The sequence below is a fragment of the Cnephaeus nilssonii genome, assembly GCF_951640355.1.
Source record: "Cnephaeus nilssonii genome assembly, chromosome: 19".
In the NCBI taxonomy this organism is placed as follows: Eukaryota; Metazoa; Chordata; class Mammalia; order Chiroptera; family Vespertilionidae; genus Cnephaeus; species Cnephaeus nilssonii.
In genome coordinates this window covers 15,550,462-15,569,191 of record NC_137090.1, presented here as the reverse complement: position 1 = coordinate 15,569,191, position 18,730 = coordinate 15,550,462, and the positions used below count along the sequence as shown (strand labels likewise).

Here is an 18,730-nt window from a genome sequence, read left to right as displayed (position 1 = left end):
AAATTATACATTTAAAATTATTAAAATGGTAAATTTCATGTTAGGTATATTTAATTAAAAAAATAAAAATTAAAGAACATTGCCTTGAATTCAGCCCCTCCAACTAGCAGAGCTGCTGACCTATCTAGACAGCGCAGCTGACCCCACACACCTGGGCCTCCGCTCCCCGCCCTCCCCCCGCCCCCCCATCCTTCCCCCTGCCCTGCAGCAGAGGCGCATCCCTGCAGCCCTGGCTAGTCTCACCGCGCAGGCGCAGAGCTGAGGTTGGGTGGGCAGGAGGAGGCGTGGCCTCACTATGCGCCTGTGCCGAATTCCAGCTGCTAGTGTTGTGGAGTTAATGATGCCCAGGTTGGGCATCCCGGCCCGCTGGCCACGTGGAGACCTGCACTGCACACGCGCAAACGGAGCACCCGCGTCAAAAGACGGAGAGAGCGCGCGCTCCCCACGTCCTGCGTGTCCGGCTGCCAGGCTTCCGTCTGTGCCGCGACTCCCTCCGGGCCGGGCTGGCGCGCCCGCGTCTGAAGAGCGATGCCCCGGGAGATCATCACCCTGCAGCTGGGCCAGTGCGGCAACCAGAGTGAGCGAGCGCGCGCGCGCCGGGCCCCTCCAGTCTAGGGTTCTGCCTCTTTGGGTCCCACTCAAGTGCTTGGCATCCTTCTGTTGTCCTTTCCCTCCCATGACACACCCCCCCCCCCCCCGCCCTACTGCGCATGATGAACCAGCCCCAGCCCCAGAGCTGCGCTTCCAGCCCTGGGCTGTGAAGGCTCCCAGACCGGGGTTTTGGATCTAGCCTCTGAGTGTGACAGCCTATGTGCCCAACCCTGGGCTTCTGAGGCCTATGACTCTAGCAGACCCAGCATCTCTCCCCATTCCCCAGTTGGGTTCGAGTTCTGGAAACAACTGTGCGCAGAGCATGGGATCAGCCCCGAGGGCATCGTGGAGGAATTCGCCACCGAGGGCACTGACCGCAAGGACGTCTTTTTCTACCAGGTGCTCCAGCGAGTTGGCCAGGGGGCTTGAAGGCAAGGGTAACAGCCTGGTCCTGGGAAATCCCGCTGGGTAGAGGGGCCAGGGCTGCTGGCTTGAGGAGGGAGGGCAGGCAGGAGCCAGAGTTGGGAGGACGGAGGACTGGGCAGGCCTTTGCTGAGTGGGTTCTGTCCTGGACTCCCTTTGACAGGCAGACGATGAGCACTACATCCCCAGGGCTGTGCTGCTGGACCTGGAGCCCCGGGTGATCCACTCCATCCTCAACTCCCCCTACGCCAAGCTCTACAACCCAGAGAACATCTACCTGTCAGAGCATGGAGGAGGAGCTGGCAACAACTGGGCCAGTGGATTCTCCCAGGTATTCAGATGGCCTTCCCAGGAACGCTTGATGTTCTTCTCTCCCTTAGGCAAGGCCGGCTCAAGCAGCCTGGGGATCTAATTAGACTAAATTAACAATAAAAAAGGAGACAAAGGGATGCCCTGACCAGAGGGATAGCCTGGGAGAGGTTTATGCAAACTGTGCAAATTATTTGCAAAGTAGCTTTTCTGAGTTGAGGGCCACAACTGAGGCTGTGCTGGAGGGTGGCAGCAGTGTCCCTGGGTAGCATTTTTGGTGCTGAAAAGTGATGCTCTCCAGAATCCTCATCCTGACCCTCCCTCCCGTGTCTCTATGCAGGGTGAGAAAATCCATGAAGATATTTTTGACATCATAGATCGAGAAGCAGATGGAAGTGACAGCCTAGAGGTGAGGTTTTGCCCCACTGAAGAGAAAAACAAAAAGGCTGAAAAGTGCTGGGGAAATGTCAGGCCTGAACAGGTGGTGGGATGGGGGTAATGAGAGTCAAAACTCATTTATTGAGCATCTGATGTGAGATATTGAGGTAAACAAAGTCCTTGTCCTCAAGGAGATCCTAATCTGGATGCACCGGCTTCTGAGGTATGAGTCGTCTTTCCCAAGGAGCCTCAGCCGGAATGGACACAGAGGAAGGCTTGAGACAGGAGTGCGTTGGGACTGGGGAATGAGACCAGCCTGGAGACTGCCTTTCTATCCTTCATATGCAGGGCTTTGTGCTGTGTCACTCCATCGCTGGGGGGACCGGTTCTGGCCTGGGCTCCTACCTCCTGGAGCGGCTGAATGACAGGTAAAGCCTGTGCTTGGGAAGAGGGCATTAGCTCTGGCTCCCTGGGTAATGTCTTTCTTTTATTTAATCACTTTTTTCCTCGTGGACTGGAAGACTTGCAACTAGTCTTTGAGTCCTAGGTAGGAACAGAGCCTGGCCACCCAGGGAACATCTTGCAAACAGTAACTCCTGGGAGGGGTGTTTACCTAGGGAGAGGAGGGCAACTACAGAGTTTGATGCTTTTGGCTTATCCCTTTTTTTTTTTTTTCCTTTCTTTTCTTAATCCTCACTCGAGGATATGCTTATTGATTTTATTTTTTATATGTTTTTATTGATTTCAGAGAGAGGAAGAGATAGAAACATCAATGATGAGAATCATTGATTGGCTGCCTCCTGTAGGCTCCCTACTGGGGATAGAACCAGAAACCCGGGCATGTGCCCTGACAGGGAATCGAACTGTGACCTTCTGGTTCATGAGTTGATGCTTAATCACTGAGCCACACTGGCTGGGCGAGGCTTATCCTTTGTGGCTCCTGGGCTCTTAAGGCTCAGTTCTGCCCCCACCCTTTTGTGTAAGAATTTGGAGGCACTTGGAAAGGAATGGCCCGTTATCCCCAGAAAAGACAGAGATACGCAGTGATGGTGCTACCTTCCCCTTTCCTTCTTCCTCATTCTCAGGTACCCCAAGAAGCTGGTACAGACATACTCAGTGTTTCCCAACCAGGACGAGATGAGCGACGTGGTGGTCCAGCCCTACAACTCGTTGCTCACACTCAAGAGGCTGACCCAGAACGCGGACTGTGTGGTGAGCATAGAGGAGGAAACGGGGGTTGGGTTCATCTCCCAAACCAGGAGACACATACACCTGCCCTTCCTGAGCCCCAGCTCAGAGAACAGATGAGCAGCAAATCCATACCTCATAGCCAAAATTATGAAATAAGGACCAGATCCCAAGTTGCTTACAATCCCTCACGTGTCCCCCTTATTTAATGCCTACTCATGCTTTAAATTTTCAGCACAAAGGTCACTTTGTTAGCATAAACCTTCCTGACCACTCAGTCAAGGTCAAATGCCTTTGTGCATATTTCAGGCAGTAACTATACTTTTCTGTTGTTTTATATTTAATGTCAGTCTCCCTCCACTAGGCTGTAGACTAGGCGAGGGGGAAGACCATGCCTGTTTACTCCCTTGGTATCTCCAGAGCCAGGCTCAGTGCATGGCACATGGGGGTAATCAAATATTTGTTGACTGCACTGGGTGGTAGAAAAGTGTCACAGGATGCCCCAGACACAGTACATTCCTTTTAAAATAACACACTTACTTCCTGGTTTTGGACTTTAGAGGGGGGATAAGCTAATAACTTATTTCTCTGCCCCCTTTCTCCTCAAAAAGGTGCCGTGACCCTCTTGTGTCCCCCCAGGTGGTGCTGGACAACACTGCCCTGAACCGGATCGCCACAGACCGCCTGCACATCCAGAACCCATCCTTCTCCCAGATCAACCAGCTGGTGAGCCATCACTCTTGGACTCTTGGACTGGAACCCATTCTTGCTGCAGTGCCATCTGGGGAAGGGAGCACCCCCCAACCAGGCCAAGACCCATGACATGGCATCCCTGTCCCCAGGTGTCCACCATCATGTCAGCCAGCACCACCACCCTGCGCTACCCTGGCTACATGAACAACGACCTCATCGGCCTCATCGCCTCACTCATTCCCACACCACGGCTCCACTTCCTCATGACGGGTTACACCCCCCTCACCACGGACCAGTCGGTAAGAACAGCCCTCAGTGTCTCAGGCCCAGCGGGCCCTGGACCCAGAAACCTCTCACCTAGCCTTCCTCTTGTCCCTGCTGCCCCACGAGGCGCTGTGCTCGGGGACTGGCACAGACTCTCAGACTTCCTTGCTGACTTGCTCTCCTCTGTCCCTTGCCTTTGGCTCCCTGCAGGGTCTGGGCTGTATGGGATCGACTTATGCTCCTGCACAGGGATATGAGTTTGCTGAGCTGAGGATGGCTCAGATTCCCGATCCCACAGCAGAGGCTCAGTAGAGGCCTGAATCTAAAGACACTCCCCAAAGAGGCCATACTGCCCCGAGTCTGGTGGGGGACATGTGTTGCCTACTCTTCTCTGTCCGTGCATCTGTGGACTGTGCCCTGAGTGCTGGCCTGGTCCCTGTGGCCCCCTGTCCCCGCAGGTGGCCAGTGTGAGGAAGACCACGGTCCTGGATGTGATGAGGCGGCTGCTGCAGCCCAAGAACGTGATGGTGTCCACGGGCCGGGACCGGCAGACCAACCACTGCTACATCGCCATCCTCAACATCATCCAGGGGGAGGTGGATCCCACTCAGGTAGGTGAGGCCCCTTCGTTCCACCCTGGACCCGGCAGGGGTAGAGGAGAGGCGACCACCACCACCCCTGTGCCCACCCCAGGTCCACAAGAGCCTGCAGAGGATCCGGGAACGGAAGCTGGCCAACTTTATCCCCTGGGGCCCAGCCAGCATCCAGGTGGCCCTGTCCAGGAAGTCTCCCTACCTGCCCTCTGCCCACCGGGTCAGTGGGCTCATGATGGCCAACCACACCAGCATCTCCTCGGTGAGGCTAGTCTCCTGGTCTTTGGCCGCTGTCCCACTAGCCCCTTCATCATTCTCCCCCCATCTATTCCAACCTCCCTACCCTGCACTGGCTCCCGTCACGGAGATTTCTCTTTCAGCTGTTTGAAAGTTCCTGCCAGCAGTACGACAAGCTGCGGAAGCGGGAGGCCTTCCTGGAGCAGTTCCGGAAGGAGGACATCTTCAAGGAGAACTTTGACGAACTGGACAGATCCAGGGAGGTTGTGCAGGAGCTCATCGATGAGTACCATGCAGCCACGCGGCCAGACTACATCTCCTGGGGCACCCAGGAGCAGTGACTTCCTCCCCCCTCCCCCTGGATAGTAAGCACCATTCCCATCATGCCGGTCCCTCTGTCCCACATTCCCTTCACCCACAATCCCTTCACCAGCAACCCTTTTAAGGTTCCTCTCCAGCCCAGAAGCTAGCCCTACTCCCTCTCCCATGCCCTAACCTTTGATGTGCTTGTTTACATCTAATAAAATAATAAAGCTTGGTTGTGAATATAATCAGGTTTTGGTCTGCGACTATAGGGATGAGGAAGGGCCCTCCATGTTGCCTCGCAGTGCCCAGGTACGTGGGTTAGGGTGGCCTTTACCTGCTCTACCTTCTTACCACTTAGTCCAGGTCTTCATGTGTCTGTTTCCCTTAACATCCTTTGCCTAGAACTAGGCTGTTCCACTGGAGTTACTCTCAAGACTGTACAGAGGACTGACTACTGAGGTCTGCTATCTCCTCCATGCCTAAGCTCCTACCCCAGGGTGGATGAATGTTGCCCCAGCCTCCTTTACTCAGGGGTGAGGCTGTAAGGACTACTGAAGGAGGGCCAGCATTCTGAGTAGGACAGGAAATCTGGGACTCACAGTGCCCTAGGGTATCAGATCCTCAGGAAATCAACCCCATTCAATCTGATCTGATAAAGCAGCAACAGACCTCAGGAGTAGGGCTGAGCCCATCCTGACAAGCTCTTTATCTGTGCCAGAGAAGATCCTGGGTCTAATCCTGCCCCAGGTTTCTCTCCATTCCAGGCCCAAAGCAACAGGCACACCAAAGATGGATCTAACCAGGCCTTTCAAGCTAGACACCAGGGTAGGAGACTGGGCAGTGCTAGTCCTGATGACTCACTGCCCTCTGGCCTCCGGGACACCAGGAGGCCACCTTTGTGCACTCATTGGAGAGGAGAGAGTAATTGCCAGCTTCCACAACTGCCCTCTTATCTACCCCACCCATCACCCAGTGGCAGCATACTGGCCAGGAAGAGGTTAAATCCAGACAGTAACAGAGGGTGGAGCCCTGTGGTATCCAGACTTCCCTCAGTGCTGGTAAAAGCCCAGAGTGTGGGCGTCCCCAGGGGTGGAGCTCTGAGCTATGGGGCTCCAACTTGTCCCACTGACAAACTCCCACAGGAAGGGTTTGTGTAAATAAGGATTTTTTTTTTTTTTTTGCTTCTCTTCTACAAATAAATTAAGAAACAAACTAGAAAATTGTCTGCACCCATTGCAGCCCTTGGGTGTGGGGTATGCCCTGTCCCTGCAGGGCTAAAAGGGTCCATGGTTCCCTCAAATCTCAGAGCAGTCCAGATCCAGGCTGGAGATGGAAGGGAGGTCGTGACCTCTTGGCAGGCTCATTTCTGCAGCTGCCCCAAACAGCCAGAGTGTCCCTGGGGCTCGTCCAGGCCCGGGTGCTGGCTGGGAGAGGAGATGTCTGGCAGGTCTTGGCATGAAGGAGAAGGACTGCTGCAGGGCCTCTCAGGGGAGGGGTTAGCCAAGTAGGCATTCACCAGCTGCATGATCTCTTCCACCTAAGAAAGGGCAGAGGGCAGAATACAACAGTGGCGACTGGGTTCTCCTGTCTCACCCTCCACCCAGGCTCCTCACCAAGGCCTTACGTGAGCTGCCCCTACGAGCTTTCCTTCCTCGCCCTCACTCTCTCACTCACTACGTGCCAGTCACACTTCCTTCTTTGTGCTCCTCTAATACGCTAAGTTCATTCTCATCTCCGGGCCTTTTTGCACTCGCTGTTCCCTCTAACTGGAATGCTGTTCCCGCAGAACTTCCTATGGCTAGTTTAGATGCCACCTTCTTCGAGTATACTTTCCTGACCATCCTACAGAATGCCACGGCCCCCTCCAGTCACAGGACCCTTTCCTTTGTAGCCTTTATCACTCTATTAAATAGTCCACACCCCTCTTTCCCGCTCACCTGGGGACTCTGCAGGAGGAGCTGGCTCTCTCCCACCCTCAATGCCAGGGTGTGGGGGCCCATTAGCTGGCAGGCGGCCACATGACCATAGCTGACACTGTGGATAGGCTCTGTCTCACCGGGTCGGGAGAGGGACATGGCCTTGGCGCCCAGGCCCAGGCATAGCTTCTGTGGAGCACCCCCACCAGGCTCCTGGGGACAGACGGGCAGAGTCAGGGTGCAGAGAGAGGACCCTGCAGCGTTATTTTTGGTGGGAAGAGATGGCTGAGCGCAGGACGATTCCCAGTCCCCCTATGAACCACAGGGAATGTGTGGAGGAGGGGCTAGAGCTCCCAAGATGTGGGGGCCCCAGGGCCAGTGACTCCAGGGGTCTGAGATGGACAGCTGTGCTGGGTGTAGGGAGTGCAGTGACCCACAGTGGGGGCCTCTGGCTCTGGGGCAAAGGTGTGGGGCTTGGGCCACCAGAGTCCCCTTCTCCCTTCTCCCCCTCACCGTGCTCAGCTCCAGAACTTCATACCGAGCAGCGCCGAACCCTGGACACTGCGCTGCCAGAGCCAGGTAGGCAGCCATGGCCTCCGCTCGGCCCATGCCCCGGAGCCGCTTCCAGCCGCCCAGCACGGCAGCCGCCATGCCGGCGCCACCTCCTCCCTCTCGGACCGCGCTTCCCGCCGGGCGGCCGGCCCCAATGCGCCGGGCCCGCTCCGCTCGCCTCTTGGCCAGGCCCGAGCTCCAGATCGCCCCGGCCAGCAGGGCGGCGGAGGGGGGAGGCCTGGGGATCGGGCGCGGAGGGTCTTCCCGCGGCGGGGTCGGGGGCGGCAGCAAGCGGTCCAGGCGCGGCAGGGGCGCCCTCGGGGAGAAGTCCCGGTGCAGGCTCTGCAGGCGCAGCGCCGCCAGGGCGCGCAGCGTGTCGTCGGGCGGGGGAGGCTGGCCACGCAGCAGCAGGGCGTGAGCCTACGGGGAGGCACTGGCATCAGCGAGGCAGCGGCGGCGGCGGGGCCCTCGTGCCAACACCCTGGGGCGAGGGATCTGAGGTCTGGGTTCGAGGAAAGCCTCCCACAGGGTTGCCACAACGCCGACAAGGTGATGGCCCAACCAGGGAGTTCAGGCTCGGGGGTCTCTGGGGGGCGTAAATGCTAAAATCCTCACCTGCTCAAAGAGGAAAGGCAGCTCGTGACCGTCCGGGGACAGCCCCTCGGGGCGCAGCGGCCCGTGAAGGCGCAGACACAGCTTCCAACCGGCGTCGGGCGAGTCTTCCGGCGCGGCTTCCTCCGCCGCCAAACTGCGATGGAGACCCCGGCGCTGAGCGAGGCAGTGGCAGCCCCCATCCCCCAAGGGTTGGGGCGGGACGGGGCCAAGCTTGGGGAGGGGAGGGGCTTTGGGAGGTGAGATCTGAAACTCCACTGCAAACCGCTGGCGGACAGGGTCCATCTTAGAACCAGCAAGCTTTACTATGAAGGACAATGGCAAGCGCTCATGGTTTGCTTAAGGGCCGACCTAAGTTTGGAGGAAGATGGGCTAACGGAGAGGTGGGCTGGGGCTGGACATTTACTTCTCAAACCTGGTGAGCACGTCGGCCATGAGAGTCCCCCCAGCCAGGGCTCGCTCCTGGGCCCCTCGCTGCTCGTACAGCGCGAAAGCGTTGCGACTTCGGGCCAAGCCCAGCCGCCCCACCAGCTCTCGAGCAACCTGGAGGGGGTAGAGTCAGACCGCTCAGGGGTCTTGTCAGGACTGCTGGAGGGGCTGACCCCTCTGGAGGGGGTCTTTCCAGTCTCAGTCCTGCCACACACACACACCCCGATCCAAATGACTCTCCGACTCGGGGCAAACCTGGGGCCCGCACACCGGGAGAGCTGCGCGCAGGAAGCTGGGAGGAAGGGTTGAAGTTTCAGGGGGCCTCTCTCCGGCCTTACCTCCGCCGCCGTGGTGTGGGAGTCTATGGCCACGGGGCAGGCGCCAGCCCCCGGACAGTGCACGGTGCACAGCAGCTCTTGCCGGCGGCTCAGCGCGGAAATCTCTGCCAGGGAGGGCACCAGCTCCCGCCCGCGCGTCCGGCCCAGCGCTCTGCGGATGAAGCGCGCATATTCCGCCAGCTCCGAGCCCGGGAGCGCCTGCTCGGTCCTGGGTGGGTGAGAACCCTCAGGTCAGTGCTCAGAGGGCTTTCCTTCTCCCCTCCCTCTCACATTCTTACTTCACACGCGCCCTCCCCCCCATCATCTCGTTGATTCCCTCCCCTCGAATTCTAAGTTCCATGAAGGCAGCGACAGGCTCCTCGGCATCTACCCCTGGCGCTCGGTTTGGAGCTGAAGGGCTTCCTGGCGGCTCTCTCCTAACTGCCCCTCCCACTTCCCAAAGTCTCCCAGGTCCCTCTTCCGGTTGAAACCCAGCCGCTTTCCGCTTTCCAACCTAAAAGCCCGGGCGCTGGACTGCATCAGCCCCAAGGAAAAGCTCCCTTTTGACTATCCCTCCGCCCAAAGGGGGCGCCTTTTTGCAATTCCTCCGCCTGCCAGTGAGATGTGATCTTGTAATTCCCAGAAAGGCACTGGACCTATTAGCAGCGGCCCTGACCTTGGGCAAATCCCTTCCCTCCTTCGGGTTTAAGTTCTCCATCTGCCAAACCCTTTCGAAAGGCCTGCCATTCTCTCCCAGCTCTATAGCGCCCTGCCTTGGCCCTGCCCCACCCCAGCCCGCTCACCTCTCCAGATGTCCCAGGAGGTGCCCGCGAACAGCTCCCCCGGGCCGGAAGGTACAACTCATGCAGGTGAGGAGCTGCCAGTACCGTAGGGCCGCGGGGTCTTGGGTAGCCGGGATCCCCGGGGGCCCCGCGGGGCCCGAGGTCTGCTTAGCCAACTGCAGAAAGAGTTCGTCGCGGAGCGCGGGCAGGTCCCGGCAGGTCTGGAGTACACCCTGCATCAGGGGCCCGGGGCGCCGCGCCCCCTCCAGGGCCTGCAGCGCCAGGAACAGCCGTACCGCCTCCTCACGCAAGGGTGCGTAGCCAGGACCTGCAGGAGGGCGGGGGGCGGAGGGACGGTTTGGAGAGGGGACACAGAGCTGAGCCCTGGGAGGAAAGCATGAACCAGGGGAGGTCAGAGGGGGTGTAAGGGAACAGAGGGTGGCAAGGAAGGGAGAGTACGAACGACAGGAAGAGTGAAGGGAAAGCAATGGTCCCCACAGAGCCAAACTCTCAACCCCTGCCCCCCAGGAATCTTCCCTCCTGCTAAAGCTGCACTTCCAGTTAATAGGGTAGAGGGACAGACTAAAGGACATAGGTTCTGTAATTGGGCACAGGGAGCCATCACCATGGGCCAGAAAACAGGCTGGACTGGGAGTCAGAAAACCAGGGTTCTTCTCCCAACTCCCCTTACTCCCCCAGCTTGACGACCTGGGCCAGTCACTACTCCCATTTGGGGAGAAACAGCTGGATGAGGGGAGCACATTCTCCCACAGTGGTGGCTTTCCCACCACTTGGAAAGGTAGCATGGCATGGTCTTAAGGGCATGATAAAAGAATAGAAAACAGGGTAAAAACTCATGAAAGAACACCAGTTGTCATAAAAAAAAGGACGGGACTCTTCCCCCCCCCCCCCCCCCATGTGGGAGTGTGTGCTTGTTTCTCAATAAATTTCCACCTTTGCTATTAAAAAAACAACAACAAAAGTCGAAGGCGGCCTTTTTCGTGTGTGATGGCTTCCCACCCTGCCACCCTGGGTCTCCGTCTGCTCAGCTTCTGGTTTCAGCTTCCTTCTTTAAAAAGGCGGGGGGGGGGGGGGGGGGGGGGGCGGGGCTGGGTAGGTCCCCTGAGGACTCCTAGGTCTCAGGTGAGGCATTCAGATCCCCCATCCAAGGGACTGGGCCACTGGCACCACTCACCTGGGGCGCCGACTCCATAGGGCAGGGGCAGAAGTGGGGCATACAAGGCCCCACTGGTGTGCCTCAGAATAGGGTTCCGTCGGTAAATGAGGGCCACGGCCTCTGGATCCCCGCAACTCTCCTAGAGGCCGAGGAAAGGGTCACAGCGATGGAGAAGGGGGCTCCCCACGAATCCGGAAAGCTGCTGGGCCCCCCACCCTCCTCCTTCTCCATGGAGTTCCCTCTCTCCTACCTGAATGTCCCTGAGCAGCAGCTGGGTGGGGGTCTCCAGCGGCGCCTTGGAGGCGATCACTTCCCGCAGTGCCACCCCCCAGCGCTCAGCTTCGGCCTGACGCGGGGAGCAGAGCCAGACGCTGTGCTTCCGGCCAGACACGGTCACTAACCACAGACCTGAGGGAAGGAGAGGCCGTGGAGAGCCCTCAGGGCCAGCTGGGGCTACTACCCAGGGAGGGAGGCGAATTCTCACAAGGTCTCACCGGTCTCCTTGGGCCTGCGCTCCGGGCCGGTCACTGAGCACAGGCTGGTGAGCACGAGGCTCCCGAGGCGCCGCGCCCCCTTCCCGCTGCTGCTGAACTGGTCCAGGGAGTCCCGGGTGAGCACGAACCAGGCCCGGCGCGGGGGCAACCAGGGCCGAGCGCCTCGTCCGCGGGGCTCGCGGTACAACCAGCCTGGGGGGAGGGGCCCAGCAGGCGAAGACGTTATCCCCAGGAGCCTGGGGACCGAGGGGCACCCGGAACGCATGAGGTGGGTCCTCACCTTTCACCACCACATCCGCGTCGTCCTCCAGCGGCCCCTTCTCCGGGATGAGGCTCCGCGTCTCCTCCCAGCTCTGCAGCCTGGGCCAGAGGGGAGGAAGGGTTGGGCGAGGCTGCCGGTCCTGCACCCCGCCTCCAGGGGGCTCCTCAACAGGGGTTCCCCGACAGCAAGGGGTGCCTGCTCCCGAGCCGGGCACCCCTCCCCCAGGCTGTGGGAACTGCTGGGCCGGTCTGACTTCTCACCAAAAATAGCCCGGACCCCCCCCCCTTCCTCCCGGCGCCCCCAGCCGGACCGCCCCCTCGGGACCCCAGCCAAACCACAGCGTCCGGCGTAAGGACTCTCCCTTATTGCACAATCGCGAGAGGGAAGGCGGCGAGGATGGGGGTCCTGGGGACCCTGGGGACGGGCTGGGGTCTCCCGACCATGGGATGCCGAGGAGGAGCTCACCTGTCTGAGATGGGCCCGCTCCTCACAGGCTGAGTCAGCGTCACGTCCAAGGGACCCTGGGGAAATAGGCTCAGGGTCAGAGCCGTCCCTTTGGGATGCTCAAGGCTTCTGCCCCCGGACAGTGCTGCTCAGGGGATTGAAGAATCAAGGAGTGGGGTCCTGACTGCGATGGAGCTAGCTCAGCCCGCTGGGCCCGCCCCTCCCACCAGTTTCTACAGCACAGCTGGAGCTAAAAAGCCTTGTCTCGGTTGCACTTCAAAGATGCAATCAGGGGTTTGGTAGGGTAGAGAGAGCACTGGACAGGGAGTCAGGAGACCTAGGTTCTAATACCAAGTCGAGCACTAACTGCCCAGGGATGGAAGAGAGGAACCTCGAAGTCCCCTTCAGTCCTTGGGCCTTAGCTTCCCGACCTTTGAAAAGGGAGAGGTGGATGAAGTCTCTTTCTGCTCCGGCAGGTCCCAGGTCACCCCCTCCCCCTCGTTTTTCCTTGCTGGCTGGTGGGGCAGGCAGGAAGCCGGCGCGGAGGTGAATGAAGGGGAGAGGGTCCCTTCAGTAAAGGGCTTAGGGCTTTCTCCAAGAGCTTCCTATGCCCTCCCACAGACGCCACTGAGACTCAGTGTAACCAGAGACCCTGTCCCTTTGCTGGGCTCAGGAAGGGCTGGCCAGGCTGAGGGATGGTACACACTCTCAGGGGGAGATGCCATAGGAGATTTTGTGCCTCGGCCCCCCCCCCCCCCACCCCCAACCCCCATGCCTTAGAACTTCAACTGTAGACTGGGGTCTGAGAGGCCACAGACCCATCCAGGAGCCAGGTCAGGCAGGAACGGTTCCATCGTCCCATTGCGAGAAGACTGCTAAAGCCAAGAGGGGAAGGTGGGGGAGGGGGGGCCAGGGACACCTGTCCCCAAGCTCCCGGGAGTGGGGTGGAGGTGGAGCGTGAGGGAAGCAATGGCCTGATTCACAGAGCCGCCCCTGCCCAGCCTAGAAGCTTGGGGACGCCTGGGTCCTGGGTGTTCCTAAGGCAAAAAGACCCACCCATTTTCTGGAGGGTCTGAAAGGGGCTCTTGGCCCCCCCACCACAGAGGGCAGGTGCTGACCACTCTTAGACCAATTCCCCTAATCGCAGTCCCCTGTCTCCCTCCCCCCCCCCTCTATATTTATCCGACCTCCGCCTCCGCCAGGTGCTGGCGCCGGCCCTGGCGGCGGCGCAGCCCGCCCCACTCGGGCACGGGCACCGAGCCACCGGGCCTGCTGGGGACCCCTGAGCGGGGGATGGGAGCCTGGCCCAGGCCATAGCACTGGGAAGCCTGGTTGCCAGTCTGCGGGGGGCAATCAGAGAGGGGATGCCAGGGGAAGGCGATCTCCCACACCAATGGTGCCTCAGTTTCCCCACGAGGAGATTCGACAAAACCTGGGAGCCGGGTGTTCCTCAGATCCATCCCCTCCGGGTCCCCAAGGAGGCTCACCGGGGCGGGCCGAGAGTTCTGTCCTGAGGTTAATGACGAAGGGTCCTCGGAGGGTTGTGGCCCCCAGCTCCCGCTCCGTGGGGTCCCCGCCACGGACCCTAATCTGAAGGGGCGCTCTCCCCTTGCCCAGGTCCCTGAGGTGGGAGCTCCTAGGGAGCATCTAGGCCCAGCGCTGACGACCTCGGAGCGGAGAGGACCCAGGCGTCCGAGCCGCCCAGCCGGCCTCGCCACATTCCTCGGCGCTGGCGGAGGCGGAAGGAGATGGGATGGGACGCGGGCCCGGCGGGGAAGGGGGAGGCAGGGCCAGGTCGGGCCACGCGTGACGCCTCCCCGCCTCAGGGCCCCAGCAGGTGGACAGCACCCAGCGCGAGGCCCACAGGCACATCCGAGCAGGGCTGCTCCCGGGGACTCCTGACCCCGAGGCAACAACCTCTCCCACGTCCGCAGCCGGCCTGGAGCGCGGGGTTCGGCTGGAGTCTGGAGCAGGACCCGGCGTGACGGCCGGTGGTAGGGAGAGGGATTGAGCCGAGGCTTCAAACCCCCAGGACTTACCCTCCCGCCGCCCGCTGGACTTGGGGTCCGTAGTTCAAAGGTCTCCTCGTCCTCGTCCTCGTCTCCGTCCCCGCTAAGCTCGCCGTCCCCGTAGTCCCGGTGCAGAAGAGTAAAGCCTCGACGGCAGCAGAGGAGCCACCACAATCCCCCGGGGACAGGCATCCGGGCGAGCAGCCGGGGGATGGGAGAGCCGGCAGCCGGCGGCCGAGCTGCAGGGGGTCGTAAGGCTGGCGGGGCTCCGACCCGAACCGGGGGAAAGAGGAGGCGGGCGCAGGGGAAGGGAGCAGGGAACGGGGCGGAGGCAGTGTCTGGCGCTGGGGTACAAGGGGCTGTTAGCTAGAGCCTGCGGGGGGCTCCGTGTCTGGGCCCCCGAAGGGGGAGGGGGAAAAGCGTCCAGAACCCAGGGGGAAAGATGGAGCAATGTCCGGAGCTGGGAAGTAGTGTCCGTTGTAGTGTCCAGCCCTGTGGGGGGCAGTGTCCGGTGCAGAGTCCAAGGTGGGCAGCTGTCCAAGCTCCAGAGAGGGTCGTGTCCGGTAGAGCGTCCGGTGGCCGGGGCCCGGGCCGCGCGCGTTGCGCTCCCTGCAGCCCGGGGACTGGCGCGCTAGGGGCGCGAGCACAGCGCCGGGACCCGCCTCCCAAGTCCCCTCCCCTCCGCCCCCCCCCCCCTTCTTTCTCTCCTCCCTTCTCTACAGGGCAGGGTCCAATGTTCGTCACCGCCTCCTCTGCCCAATCCCTGGGCCTGGCGCCGGGCGCGGCCGCCAATCAAACCACTGGAGCGGCGGCGGGTTGCATCACGTGCCTCTGGCTTGTTGACAGTGGGGCGGGGCCAGGGACCGGGGCAGCAGGGGGCAGTGCGGAGGGAGTCCAGCCCCCGTCTCTGAGGTCGGCCCGAGTGCTGGTGACGTCACGGGAGCCCGCCTTCAAGCTCTCGTTTTAACTCTTGGCTCACCAACCGACACGGTAAAAACCCTCCGGAGAAGCCGCTTTGGAGAACCCAGGGCACAGGGCATCGGTCCGGCTGCTGTCCTCCGCCCCCTGCCTGGTCTCAGGGTCCCTGAGAAAGGAAAGAGCCTTGGCGACCAGCCGCAGGCACAGCACTAGCGGGACCCTCCGCCCTGAACGAAGGCCAGTTCCTCGACATGAGTCACCTCCTTTTCCAAGCGCAGACCTAGGCCGGAAATAAAGCCCATTTTAGAGTGCAGCGCTCAGCGAACTCCTGTGGGGAGAGTGACCCGGGATTCCAGGGAATTCTGTTGCATTCGGATAGAGCGGAGGCCGCTCAGGGTGAATTCTGCTGTTTCGTGTAGGAAGGGGTTAACCGAGGCGCTGAGCGGCCGGGGCGGGGCCGCGGCCGGGGCGGGGGGGGGGGGCCGGGGCCTCTGCGGGCGCGCGCGTGCGTTGCTGACTCAGCGGCGATTCCCGCGGTCGCCGGCGGAGGGTTCCAGGTTGCCCCCCTGGGGCTGGGGTGTGGGACCTTTTGAGGGTCGGCGCCATCTCCGCGCTTTCCGAGGTTTACGGCCCTGGAGGCCGTGGTTCGGTCTCAGCCGCCGGCCGGAGGCTCCGGGAAGGAGGGCGAGTCCGAGCGGGGCGGACACCCGGAGACCACCCTGCCACGCCACGCCACGCCCTTCCTGCCCCCGGTCCCAGGCTGCTGGCTGAAGAGGTCGGGCAGCTTTGCTGACCGGATATTAGACTGCGGAGCGGTGTCGCTCGTGGACACCATCCTGCCGGTCGTGATGGTGTAAAACAAAGACCAAAGGCATCAGTGCGACTGTCTCTGCAGGTCCCCCGGGCCTGCCCCGGCGGGAGATGAGCGTGGTCTGCCCTGAGGTTCCCTAGGGATGGAGACACCACAACCATAGCTTCTCTTCCCGGTCTGGGTCCCAGGCTCCTGCTGCAGGGAAGTTCTTCCCCATGTCTAACCTCTCTCCCCGGCAGCCTCGGCGCCTTAGACGAGAACCACAGTCCCCTCCCCTCTCCCCTCCCCCAGGATAATGACTCTGGAAATTTGCAAATTGGGGTTTTCTCCTTGGTTTTTCTCCAAGGTGAAAAACTTCGACTCAACTTTTTGCCCCCCGCCCCCGCGCTTTTCACCAACAGAATTTTTACAGAAGAAACTATAAAATGGTCATCTAATCCAAAAGCCCACCCAAAACGGGAATCTCTGCCCCGTCCCTGTCCCCACACCACCCACAGGCACCCACAGCCCCCGGCAGACTCAGCCCGCACCTTCCAGAGGCCGGGAACTCGGTGCTGGCCGAGGCAGCCATTATTGGATAGCACTCGGGTTGTTAGAAAGCTCTTCTCGGCGGCATTTCCAGAGGAACCCCCGCCCCTCCTCGCCTGGCAGCTTTCCCACCTCACCTCCGCTGGCGGAGAGCGGGGGAAGGTGGAGGAGGTGGAGGTGCGGGAGCGTCCGCGGGCTCAGCCGCCCCCCCCCCCCCCCAGGCTCTCAGCGCCTTCCACTGAGCCCCGCGCCCAGAGCGGGAGCGGGCGGGCGGGCGGTGCGGGACCCGTGGCTCCGCTCCGCTACAAGTCACTTCCAAGTCAGTGACTCAAAAATAGTAACATTCGCCGGGTTGCATCACATTCCCATGTTATCCATTTAATGTGGCCAAGTACGGAAGCGATTCCTTTAGGCCCCCACCTCTTCTTCGGCGTCCCCACACCTGCCCCCCTGCCCCATGAACCTCCCAGATTCATTTCCCCGGCTCGCCCCCTCCCCGGGACCCGCAGCCCTAGTGGTCCCGATTGGAAACGCTGTGGGTCTCGGTGGGAGCCGAGCAGGAAGAAAGGCGGGGCCGCCGGGGGCAGCGGCCGCTCCCACCGCGCAGCAGCCGCCGCAGGTCCTGGCGGAAGCGCAGGCCCAGGAAGGCGTAGAGCACGGGGTTGAGGCCGCAGCGCGCGAGAGCCAAGCCCCCGGTCACCAGCAGGGCCAGGTCCTTGCGCTTACTGGCCGGGCAGCTCCGCTCGCGGGCGGCCAGCAGGTCGGCCGTGTCCAGCAGCAGGGCCAGGCTGTAAGGAAGCTGCAGCACCACGAAGGCCGCCACCAGGGCCACCACCACGCGCAGCGCGCGCCGGCGCTCCGGCCCCCTGGCGGCCAGCAGCGTGCGGCCCAGCAGCGCGTAGCAGGCTGCCATGACGCCCAGCGGCAGCGCGAAGCCCAGGGCCACCTGCGCCACCGCGCTCGCCCCCTTCACGGTCTGCGTGAGGCCCTCGGGGAAGAGGAGACGGCAGCGCCGCTGCCCTTCCCGCTGCCCGTCTTGGCTGAAAAGAAGAGCAGGCAGTGCCAGGAGCAGCGACAGCAGCCACACGATGACCGAGACCAGATGTGCTCTGCCCGGCCCCGAGGGCCTCGGTCCAGCCGGGAGGGCCCGCGTAATGGCCAAGTAGCGGTCGGCGCTAATACAGGCCAGGAAGAGGAAGCCTGCGTGGAAGGAGGCCGAGTAGAGGCCCGAGATGGCGCGGCAGGTGACACTTCCCAGACTCCAGCCCTGCAGAGCCCCCGCTGCGGCAAAGGGCAGGGTCAGGGCCAGCAGAAGGTCTGCCAGGGCCAGCTGGAGCAGGTGGGCGGAGGTGGGTGAGCGGGCGGCGTTTCGGGCTGCCAGGTGGGTGGCCAGGACCAGGCCGTTGCCTGCCAGACCCAGGGCAGCCACCGTCAGGGAGATGCTGGATTGGAAGGCTCGACTGAAGGCCTGGACATCCGCCTTGTAGCAAAGCTCTGGCAGAGGCTCAGCTGAGTAGGCCTCCTCGTCGTCTCCAGAATATGGGCCCCAGGAGACCTGGGGAGGTCAAAATGAGAAAAGAGACTTTGTGAGTCCTTACCTGCCCACTCACACAAAACAGGCTTTGGCTTCCCTGGCACCCCTCTTGCCTCTGCACCCAGCTTTCTGGGTGACCTTGAGCAAGCCACTTGCTCTTTCTGGATCTCAGCTGCCTAATGTGTAGTAGGGTTGTTTGAAATAAGAAGGTAATGGATGTGAAGCATCTGGGGCTCTTCATAGGCCAAGGGTTTGTATTATTGATAAACCTTGGAGCTTCAGTTCTGCTTGCAGCGCCCTCTCCTGGAAGAACTCGCACTCGCAGGCTTTGCCTCAGACCCCGTGGCCAGACTCTCCTTTCCCTTTTCCCCGCCCCAAACCCACCTCCACCGTCAGTACCGGTGCACTGACATACTCATGACAAGCGGGTCTCAAGAATTGGGGCTCAGGTCTTCCGTTGCACCTTGGACCTCTACGTTCAGCTCACTCTTCCCTTCAGCCCGAGTCCTGTCCCCCAACCCCAGCCTCACATCACCAGCCCCCTTTATCTGGAGGGCCCCTGATCCCAAATGGCTCCAGGAATCCTGGCAGAGGCCTGTCGCCAGGTGTGGAATCCCATCCCTTCCCCTTCCCCTCCCTCTCTGTAATCCTTCCTCTCCCCTTCCCCCACTCACACCTGCTCTGTGGGCTCGGTCCCCATCTCTGGCTACGCGGGTTTCTGAGGTGTAGCCACTGAGGAGAGAAGTTAAATTAGTGGGACAGGAAAGAGGGGGCGGGGAGAGCAGCCAAGAGGATGGTGGGTATTAGGGTCTGTGAGCCCTCTCTACCTAACGTACCCATTCCACCCCCTAAAAAACAATTTCCCTACCAGCAGAAAGAGAATGGGTTTTGGAATATCTCCTTTGCTAGCTACCTGTGTGATGGTGGCTTTTTGTTTTGTTTTTGTTTTTACCCCTCTGAGCC

General features: G+C 61.0%; 3 protein-coding genes across 6 annotated transcripts; 1 reads left to right on the top strand and 2 right to left on the bottom strand.

The window, feature by feature from the left end:
- Positions 1-443: 443 nt before the first annotated feature.
- TUBG2 (tubulin gamma 2) lies at positions 444-5,123 on the top strand. Of its 2 annotated transcripts, none has more exons than XM_079798539.1 (11): positions 444-577; positions 878-990; positions 1,178-1,345; positions 1,664-1,732; positions 2,017-2,129; positions 2,787-2,913; positions 3,529-3,615; positions 3,732-3,881; positions 4,305-4,457; positions 4,540-4,701; positions 4,820-5,123. In XM_079798539.1, exons 1-11 carry the CDS (start codon positions 529-531, stop codon positions 5,015-5,017), a joined length of 1,389 nt encoding a protein of 462 aa, XP_079654665.1. In that variant the 5' UTR covers positions 444-528; the 3' UTR covers positions 5,018-5,123. The 2 variants fall into 2 exon arrangements, with proteins under 2 accessions (XP_079654665.1, XP_079654664.1); XM_079798538.1 differs by having other exon boundaries at positions 446-577; positions 2,050-2,129.
- Positions 5,124-6,086: 963 nt separating this feature from the next.
- PLEKHH3 (pleckstrin homology, MyTH4 and FERM domain containing H3) lies at positions 6,087-14,634 on the bottom strand. Of its 3 annotated transcripts, none has more exons than XM_079798523.1 (13): positions 14,007-14,634; positions 11,989-12,044; positions 11,542-11,621; positions 11,262-11,453; positions 11,018-11,175; positions 10,786-10,906; positions 9,612-9,918; positions 8,830-9,037; positions 8,469-8,605; positions 8,066-8,198; positions 7,412-7,870; positions 6,920-7,111; positions 6,087-6,519 (listed from the first exon to the last, which is right to left on the bottom strand). In XM_079798523.1, exons 1-13 carry the CDS (start codon positions 14,166-14,168, stop codon positions 6,343-6,345), a joined length of 2,382 nt encoding a protein of 793 aa, XP_079654649.1. In that variant the 5' UTR covers positions 14,169-14,634; the 3' UTR covers positions 6,087-6,342. The 3 variants fall into 3 exon arrangements, 2 of the variants coding, with proteins under 2 accessions (XP_079654649.1, XP_079654650.1); XM_079798524.1 differs by having other exon boundaries at positions 8,478-8,605; XR_013815106.1 differs by having other exon boundaries at positions 6,381-6,519; positions 7,437-7,870.
- Positions 14,635-16,518: 1,884 nt separating this feature from the next.
- On the bottom strand, positions 16,519-18,467 carry CCR10 (C-C motif chemokine receptor 10; the record flags this gene model as incomplete). The annotated part of the gene is made up of 2 exons (XM_079798661.1): positions 16,519-17,788; positions 18,444-18,467. 2 exons carry the CDS (start codon positions 18,465-18,467, stop codon positions 16,745-16,747), a joined length of 1,068 nt encoding a protein of 355 aa, XP_079654787.1. The 3' UTR covers positions 16,519-16,744.
- Between the last annotated feature and the right edge of the window lie 263 nt (positions 18,468-18,730).